Source organism: Ceratotherium simum, chromosome 6 (assembly GCF_057802395.1).
Source record: "Ceratotherium simum simum isolate JZ-2026a chromosome 6, ASM5780239v1, whole genome shotgun sequence".
In the NCBI taxonomy this organism is placed as follows: Eukaryota; Metazoa; Chordata; class Mammalia; order Perissodactyla; family Rhinocerotidae; genus Ceratotherium; species Ceratotherium simum.
The window spans coordinates 11452934-11462216 of record NC_141905.1 but is presented as its reverse complement, the minus strand read 5'-3'; the positions used below and the strand labels follow the sequence as shown (position 1 = coordinate 11462216).

The window sequence follows — 9283 nt, the reverse complement described above, 5'->3', positions numbered from 1 at the left end:
CCAATGGGAGTTGTCAAAGGTGGGAGAACAGAGGTGGCTGGGGGGGTGCAGCAATGCAGCTGTCCCTGGCTGTGCCCCTCCAGGCACACACTAGAAGCTGGAGAGGAAGGACTTGTGATTCAGGTGAAGGGACAGACGGGTGGGACCTCCTATGTCCCCACACTCTTCCCAGGGCCTGAGCACTGCAAGTTCACCCAGGAGGTGAACATTCTGTGGCTTCACCTGGATGACAAGAGCGAGGAAGATGCCATACCTCCTTGTATGATTTTGTGTTACTACTTTGGGGCCAAGTGGTTTGTTTAGAAAGGAAGAGAGAATGTGAAATAATACAAAAAATGTTCTTTATTTAGGCAGCATTTTCTTTTTGTATCTTTTCGCATCACTATCTGAATTTTTGCTATGCTCCCAATCACCTACACTGCTTCATGCTATGCTAGTTTAAACCTACTTACTTTTGAAACCTTAAATCATATGCTTAAAAAGTGAAATCAATCAACAAATATCTGAATGCTTGCTTCAATGTGCCAGTTACATGCTTTTCTTATTACTTTTAAAAATAAATAGGCCCAGCCACATGGCCAAGTGGTTAAAGCCCCATGTGCTCTGGTTAGGCAGCCCAGGTTTGTGGGTTCGGATCCTGAGCTCAGACCTACTCCACTCACCAGCCATGCTGTGGCAGTGTTCCACATCATACAAAAAGATAGAGGACTGGCACGGATATTAGCTCAGGGCTAGTCTTCCTCAAGCAAAAAAAAAGATTGACAATGGATGTTAGCTCAGGGTAAATCTGCCTCAGCAGAAAAAAAAAAAAAATTAAAAGGTGAAAAAAATCTAAAAATAAATATATAAATCTATATTTTTAAAAATAACGTTTTCAGAGTACCACCTAAAGTCATCTTGTCAGTTACACACCGGAAAACAACGATTTGGTGCAAAGCTTCAAACTTGTGCTAAGGTCCTTGCCTGAAAGCTGGGTCGTTGAACTCGGAAGGAGTGAAGCTCCCAGGCGGGGCAGAGGGCCGTGGGTAGGTACCTGGACTGGGCACCAGGGGTCTAGGGACCATTACACAATCGGGCCATGGAGGTGCACCTGCCTTTTAACTCAACAGCCAGACCCCTGCCTCCCTTCCACCTTGAACTCCGCAATGACTAAGGTGTCTCTGAGAAGCAGCAGCTCTGAGCCCAGTGTGGGAGAGATCTGGAAGATCTTTGGGCCTTGACAGGGAATGGAGTTCCCTGGCAGAGAAAGAAAGGTGAGGCATTTTAAGCAAAGACAGTGACATAAGCAAAGGACAGAGGAGAAAGGGTGGTGGGCTCTCCCGCCCTGAACTTGGGAGGCACCCTTGTGGTTTTAACCTGGGCACAGAGGCCAGGTTAAAAAGGCACAGTCGGACCTCCCTGGCCTCCAGAGTGTTGGCCTGAACAGAGTTTTAAGTTTAAATAGCTTGCCAACTGAAAAATCGTGGAATTTTACCTAAAACACGGACCCCCTGGCTTCCCTATTTAAAATTCTAACTTCCTCTCCTTCCCTCTGCTCCATTTCCCCATAGCACTTAATGACCATCTATAGATTATGTGCTTAATTAGTTATGTTTGGTACCATTTTCCTCTCTCCCCCACCCCCAGGACGTAAACTCCAGGACAGGGGTTTGGGGAGGTCTTCTGTTTCCTTTGCTTAAGTATTTCAAACACTTAGCCCGTGTCTGGCACATAATAGATGATCAGTAGTATTTTAATAAATGAACGGAGGAAGCGGTCAGCACCAGCACCGACGGGTCCCACGCTAATGTCTGTCCCGGAGTCGCGGGCCGCGGCCAGGCAGGAGGCCCTGACTCCTCTCCGTCCAGCCCACGGGGGTCCCTCCCAGTGGCTCCCTTGGGCTGCGGGGGCAGCACCATGTTCCGTGGCAAAAAGGAAGCAAGCGAGAAGTTTGGCGTTTGCTTTGGCCGGACTTGCGAGCAAAGCCCCGCGCTCCGGGCTCCAGGGCGCGCCCCCAGGTCCGGGCTGCCGGATTTATGGCGGAGCTCCCCAGCTTTACCCCGCGGCTCAGCGATCAGGGGCGGGACTGAGCGGCGGCCCACCGGGACTCCGGGGCTGGGGGCGGGGAGAGAGGAGTCGGGGGGTTGGGCGAGTGGGGGGCGGTGTGAGACTTCGCCACCAGAGGGCGCCCGAGCCCGGCCACCCTGCTTTGTCTTGTCCAGGGATCACTAGTTTGGAGATTCCTAGCCCCCGCGCTCCCGAGACCAGGTGCAGGCCGGAGGATGCCCGAGGACTGTCTTCTTCACTAGATTGTTAGTTAAGTGCAGGGACAAAGTCAGTAAGGTTTCTGGCCCTACGCCCAGTGCCCCGAGGTCAGCTGGTCCGGATGTGAATGAATGAATGAATAAATGAGTGCAGGTTCACAGCGCATCTAACTGGGCGAGAAAAGTTGTTTGGAAAACAAGACACAAAAGACACCCACGGCCGGAGTCCCGGAGCTCTCACAGCTTCCTGCAGACCACTACCTCTCTCAGCTGGAGCTGCTGAGCCCGGGCCGGCGGGCCTCACCCACTCCCCCGATGGCCAGGACTCTGGGGCTCCCCAGAGACAAATGCCTGTCCCCCACCGCGCGTCCCTCTGATGGGCGCGGGGACAGAATCCACTCCATTGTCTGGCTATGCCGGTAAGGACATGAGGAGGTGGCTAGAGCGTCCCGTGGTCACTAGCGAGGCCCAAAAGGGCGCTCTTCTCACCTCTGCGCCTCCCTGGACGCCCGCCTGCACCCTCCCTCATCGGCTGCCCCTTCTCAGAGTGCCTGGGTTGCGGCGCCGCGGCGGCGGTCTGTCAGGAGGGCTGGACACCTGAGGGACGACTCGTGGTGTTCTCTGGACCAGAAAGGCCGACGCCAGGAGCACCGTCGGCGTGGGGGGAGAGAAGAAGGGGATTTCTCCTCTCATCATTTTGGGTCGCCCGGGGCCTTCACTGAGGAGGGGGAGAAAATAGCGAAGTTTAAACAATTATTTCTAGCTTCCATTTCTTGGGTCCTGTGTGTCAGACTCGATGCTGAGCACCGCGCGGTGATGGCGAGGGGAGTCTCGGTCGATTCTCCCAATCCCACCCTGTGGAACTGCGAGGAGCCCACTGCACAGTTGAGAGAACAGAGCTACAAAAGGCCAAGTAAATTCACGTTGACCCCTAAGAGCCTCCAGGGCGAACTGCTTTTGTTTCCTCTGGCGACACAGCCTCCTATTTTAGAGCCCCAACTGTGCAGTTGAGGAAACTGAGGCTCGCTAGTAGGTGATAGCATTGGCTTGGAATCGGAGTCGCTCTGACTGCAAAGACCAGTCTCCTTCCCTTCTGCCGAGCTTTAGGGGACGCTGTGCACTGAGCCTGGGCCGGTGTCACCTCGAGGTCCTACGCTAGGAAAACAGGACGCTCTTAGCTACCCCGGGACGCCGCCGGCCCAGCCAGCCCTCACCCCGAGGACCGACTTGTTTGTTTTTCCTCGGTTCTCACTCAGTTCCCGCCTGCGGGACTCAATCTCTCCATCTGCACGATGGGAACAATAACCAGACCTTCAGCCAAGCCTCACTGCGCGGCTGGGTTCCTCGCTGCAGGTCAGGCCTACGGAGCGGGACCCAGCAGAACCTGAGGTCAAAGGCCGGAGCACACGGCCTCCTCTGGAGCTCCCCGGGCACAGAGGAGGGTGGGAGGGAGGGGACAGGAGGAGCGGCCGTGCGGGAGGGGACGCGCCTCTGAGCCCCCGGCCCCCGCCGGGATTCGGCTGCAGGCCCGCCCCTTGCCGCGCGCCCCGCCCCGCCCGGCTCTCGCCTCTAAAGTGCTGGGCGCGCGCCTCCCGCCGCCGCACTTTCTCCGCCGCCGCGTCCTCTCCGCGTCCGGCCTCCGTCTGCCCGCCGCCTGCCCGTGCCATGGATGCCAAGGTCGTCGTCGTGCTGGCCCTCGTGCTGGCTGCGCTCTGCCTCAGCGACGGTGAGTGCACTGGGCGGCGGAGGCGTGGGCAGGGCGCAGGGCTCAGTGCCCGGTGCCGGGCTGCAGCTCCTCTGCCCTCGCTCGGGCCGCCCTGAACGAACCCCATTCCGCCGCTGTGCACGGGGGAGCGGAGGCAGCCCGCTTCGCAGGGCGCGCTCCCTCGGGGTGCGGCGTTCGAAGCCGGGTGCGTAGCACCACTCGCGCTGAGGCTTCGCAGGACGCAGCCGGGCTCGGGTTCCGGGACGGGGGAACGGCTGCCAGACCTGGAGCGGGCTGCAGAGCGAGGTCGGGCAGGATCACTGGGTAGGAGCGCGGGGAGAGTGCATTCGGAGCCGGCGCGGGAGGGCGCGAGTGGGTGTGGAGCCCAGTCAGGAGCCGCGGGCCCCGGGCCCTTGCCGCCCAACCCGCAGCTAGTGTCTTCGCGCGCTAGCCTCGGTTCCCGGAGGCGAAAGGGCTCCGAAGCCCCGCTGCGCTGGTGTTGGAGATGAGATCGGCGATTCGTGTGGGAGAGAGCGCTTTGCAAAGCTTTTGCAAAGCATCGCGGCGTGCTTGCCGTGGCGGTGCAGTTGGGTGCAGCTGCGCGGCGTCCCCTCCAGAGGAGGCCAGCCCTCTCTGCACCCACCCTAGCGGGGCTCCGCGGCCGAGCCCTACCGAGCAGCTGTCGGGTTTGCGCCACTCGTCTGGCCGCGCGTCTGCACGGCTCCACGGTCCGCAACGACGCGGCGAACCTGGGCGCGTGTCCAGCTACTAGCTTCCTGCCTCTTCCCGGGGTCACCGAAGAGAGGCCCAAGGGCCGTCCAGGTCGCTCCAGCCCCTCCCCAGCCCTCAAAACACACCTGCAGACAGGCGCCTTTGTCACCGGCCAAGCGAGCGCACTACCTCGGAATGAGCGCTGCTGCAAAGTTCAATTGCCACGGCCTTAGGCCACTGGGAAAGGTGGTGTCCTGTTTCACTGGGAGAGGGAGAGAGCTTTTTTTCCTTTTGAAGCTTAAGGGAAATCTCGCTGTCCTGTCACAGGATACCGTTGCTGCAAACCAAAATAAACTGTTGCCTCTGAGCACAGAAAACAAAACCATGTTATTCAGGCCGCGCTGCCCTTTCTTGGCTGTGTGCGAAGTTTCCAACGAACCCTGCAACGGTTGAAGGACACTCAGCGCTTTTGGTGCAGCCGCGGTCTGTGCAGGGCTGGAGCGCCTGGAGCGCTAGGCTGGGTTCTGGTCGCAGACCCACCACTGCACCGCTGCATCCTTGGCGGCCGTGGTCCTGGAAGCCAGTGTGGGTAAAGGGAGCATGCATGCTGCTGGGCCAGGCTGCAGGGCTTGGGCTAACCGGGATTGGCGGCTGACCGCCTGGGAAGTGTTCTTTAAAAGCATAGCAAGTTGCTGATCAGAGCTGCAGAGGGACGCGAATGGAAGGCAACTTAGAATTTTTCTCTTGGCTGCAAAAGTATCTTAGACTGTGTCTTCACACTGACCCCTCAGGTCATGGGGACACTCTGGTTTGGGCATTAACCATTGAGTGGTCTAGTGAGACTGGAGGTGTCATCCTGCACCTCTGTGAGGACATGGTGCTGCCCCTTGTTGCCCCTTCCCTCCAGAGATGCAGAAAAGATTAGAATGCAGGGACCCAGGTCATTGAGTCCTGGGCACAGCTGACCTGGGGAGAGAACAGAGGAAGTGGGGGCCTCATCACAGACTCCTCCTGACCCTGTGAAGGGTTGGTTGCTTGCCCCTCTGAATTGCCTCTTGGCAGCTGAGTGGGCGGGTGGGAGTCCTAGGCTCCAGGCTGCTCTGTCCTCCTTGCGTGCATAGCCCAGAATGCACTTTTTGACCACCTGGAGCCTGTGTGCCCTCTGGCCACATGCTGAATCCCAAAGCTGTACTTCGGAGTCTTGTTCCGGCTACTGTCCTTCCTCCCCTGGCTGACCTCGGCCACGCAGCTGGGCCCCTGGGTGCCCTGGGCTTCCAGGGGTTAAACCTAAGGTGGGCCCCATTCCCAGGCCTGGTTGGAGGGGCTGGCCGGGGCTCCTTTCTCTGCCTTGAAGTGCAGGGTTTTCTGGGGACTGCTCTGGAGCAAGAGCACGTTCACCAGGTGCCAACCCCAGGTAACATCTGGGCCAGTCAGGCCTCTTGCCTGTATACAGAGTCACATCCAAAACAGTTGGAAAAGTTAGTAATAATGACAGAAAAGACACTGGGTGGACGCAGCACTGAGTGTGCTTGGTAAGATCACTTGAAGCTCTGTCACTTTAAAAACCTGTTGAAATTCCCCATTTGACAGGCAGGCAACTGGGTCCTGGGAGCAGGAATAAGAATTGCCTTTGAAGGAAATGAATAATCCCAGGGGGCAGAGGGGACAGAGGAGAAAAAGAGAAAGCCTGTGTTTTGAGCTCAGAGTCTGCTCTGATTTCTGGCCTGATCTCCGCTGCTTCGTTAGTGAAGTCAGAACAGCTTCTCAGACACGGAGAGTAGCCCCCACCCCTTGCCACACTGCTGCCCCTGCAGCTCTCACACTGTGCACCTTCCATCTCTTGGTTGTGCTGGGGTGGGGACCCGTCCTGCCCCGCCGCCGGGCCCCAGTTCTGCAGTCCGACTCAGCTCAGAAGGACCCATGAGAATTCGAGGGAAACCTGGAGACAGGACACTCAGAGGGGAAACTGTGGCTCCTCCTTTCCCCAGGCCATCCAGCCCCCAGCTCTGGGGTCGCTTTCCCAGGTGATCCGGTTACAGGACAGTATAGACTTCCTTTGCAGGGACTCCATGCAGTTGTTAAAAGCCAGGTCTCAGCAGCAGGTTTCTGGAGTCAGATCAGGTATAAACATGAAGTCTGCCCCGGGGGCTCTCCAAGTGCCAGGAGTCACTGAGCGCCCTGAAGCCAGGCTTTCTCCTTCCTGGTTATCAGTTTGGTCCTGGGGGCTGTGTGGTCTGCCTCCACCCCCACCCCCACCCCCACCTCCCAACCCGACTTGGTGGCTAAATAGGCTACTGTACCCAGGCCAAGTCATCTCTCAACTGATGCAGCCTTTAGAAAAAAATTAAGTCCCTCCATCACAAGGTTTCATGCCCCAAAGTGTAGGACTTCAGAACCACCAGGAGGCCTCTGGGAGCTCTGTAAACAGGCAAACTTTTTTTTTAAATCTCTCGACTAAATATTCTCAGACGTACGTTTAATCCCCGATGAAAGGATCCACAGATTCAAATAATTTGGGGTATTAAGTAGGGTTTGGATAAAATCTGCAGGGAAAAAAAAACAACCCACAAATCCCAGCCCCTTGAGGGCTTGCAATTCTAGACTTAAAGAGTGAGCAGTGGGTTCTGCAGGAGCCCTTTGCTAATTTACACTAATGAGTGTCAATTATGGCATTTTGCAAATTGGTGAATTGGCAAACAAAGATGTACTATAACCCAGGAGGCTGCAGCATCCCTGCCTGGGCAATGAAAGCCACAATTGACTCCAGCCCTGAGGATCTCCGCGCCTTCAGAGAAGTGCTGGGAGAAGGTGGGCCCTTGGCCTGCCCTCTGGGGCCTCCCAGGTAGGAAGGCAGCTGGGAGTCTTTTGTGGTTGCCTGGGCTTAAGGTGAATGTGAGGAGAGGAGACTGGGGGTGGGGGGCTGGCATTCCCAGGGGAGATGCAGGAGGAGAGAGAGCCTATAGCCTCCTTTCTGATCCTATTCCCTGAGTAGGGAGGTCTTTCTAAGTTGGCCCTAGAGAAATTTATTTTGCAGAGAAAAACTGGGAGCCTCAGTACTTAGACTGAAGCTGATCTCCTCTCATTACTACCTTTATCTTGAGACGCCTGAGCTTCTTATTTTAATTTCCCTGTCCTCTTAGGGTCTACTCTCTCCCAAGGCCTTTTCCCCTCTGGCCCTGTAGAGGCTGTGCCTGAGCCCACCCAGAGCTCACTGTGCTGCCCAAGGAGGTGGTCTTTGCCAGGATGCACCCGTGACTCACCCCATCCCTCTTAATCCTACCGTCATTCCACCATCTTAAGCCTCAGCTGCAGAACCAGACATGCGTGTATCCCCAAGGCCTGGCGGGGTAATAACAAGCTGCCTTGTTATCATTATTCTTTTAGAGAAACCGGTCAGCCTGAGCTACAGATGTCCTTGCCGATTCTTCGAGAGCCATGTTTCCAGAGCCAACGTCAAACATCTGAAAATCCTTAACACTCCGACCTGTGCCCTTCAGATCGTGTAAGTCTGAATGTCATCCTCCAGGGATGTCACATCTAATGAGCATAGTAACACCTAATTCGCAGACTTGTTAAAGCTAGAGAAATGACACATGCCCAGTGTCCAACCTTGAACTTGGCATCATGAGAGGCGGCTGTTATTACCATGAAGACTTTGAGTTCACCTCCAGGCTGCACTTTCAAAAACTGCTCTTACCCTTGGTGCTGTGCTGGCTCACAGTGGTCTTTTTCTCTTCTTTCCATGCCTCCTCCCGTCGGGCAGCAAAGGGCAGCACAGTTGGATGCCTCCAAGCTGGAGAAACATGGGCTTCACCAAAGTTTCTGTGGGATTCCAGTAGATTCGCCAGCCCTTGGCTGGTGATGGTTCTGTCTGTGCTGCCACTTTCAGGGCTTTGCTGCTCTCAATTAATCCTTTATCACAGCACAAACTCACAAGACCCAAATTCAGTCGTCTTTAACCATTTGGTGAAAAACTCAAAATCATCAGCTCACTTAACAGCATTTTCTCCAACATGACGTGTGAGTTTTTGTTTTTGTTGGTGTTGACGGCAGCTGCTAACACTGGATTTCATTCACATGGGAAAAGAGACCAACCAAAACCACACATACATAAGATACAAAGATCTCTCGCCCAGTGCAGGCACAGGAGGAGAGCCTGCTGGCCCTTGCTTGGCCTCCAGGGCTCCTGTGCCCACACTTGCACACGGCGAGCATGGTCCTGTGTCTAGACACCGGGAGGTGAGGCTCAGGGCCTCCCAGGGACAGCTCACCTCCTGAAAAGTCCCAGTGCTAAAACTGGAGTGGGGGGGTACACAGCAGTTGGAACGAAAGCTTCCACTTCCTGAAGGCCTTTCCACCCAACACCAACTGGTTTTAGGTTTGATTTTCTTTGTCTTTTTTCCTAGCCTTCACTGCCTTGAACGTGTTTGTCATTTACTATATGTTTTAGGCCACTAGAAGATGAATGCTTTTCCACTGACTTTGCTTAGAATAAAATACTATCTCTCCTGTGAGAGGTATTTTGCCAGATACTGCATTTAGCTAGCGTGGGCCTGCTTTCCAGGACAGATGATGCTGGTTCACTTGTCTGGGAACGCACCTTGAAGTTGAAGAAGCCAAATAT

At 55.6% G+C, this 9283-nt stretch overlaps 1 protein-coding gene across 5 annotated transcripts in view; it reads left to right on the top strand.

The window, feature by feature from the left end:
- Positions 1-3862: 3862 nt before the first annotated feature.
- The window catches only part of CXCL12 (C-X-C motif chemokine ligand 12), a 28967-nt gene continuing 23546 nt past the window's right edge, over positions 3863-9283 (top strand). For all 5 annotated transcript variants that reach the window (XM_004432413.3, XM_004432414.3, XM_004432412.3 and 2 more), the window contains exons 1-2: positions 3863-3969; positions 8044-8161. In XM_004432413.3, the coding sequence (XP_004432470.1) occupies positions 3909-3969; positions 8044-8161 (179 nt within the window). In that variant the 5' untranslated portion in view covers positions 3863-3908. The remainder of the gene's footprint in view (positions 3970-8043; positions 8162-9283) is intronic.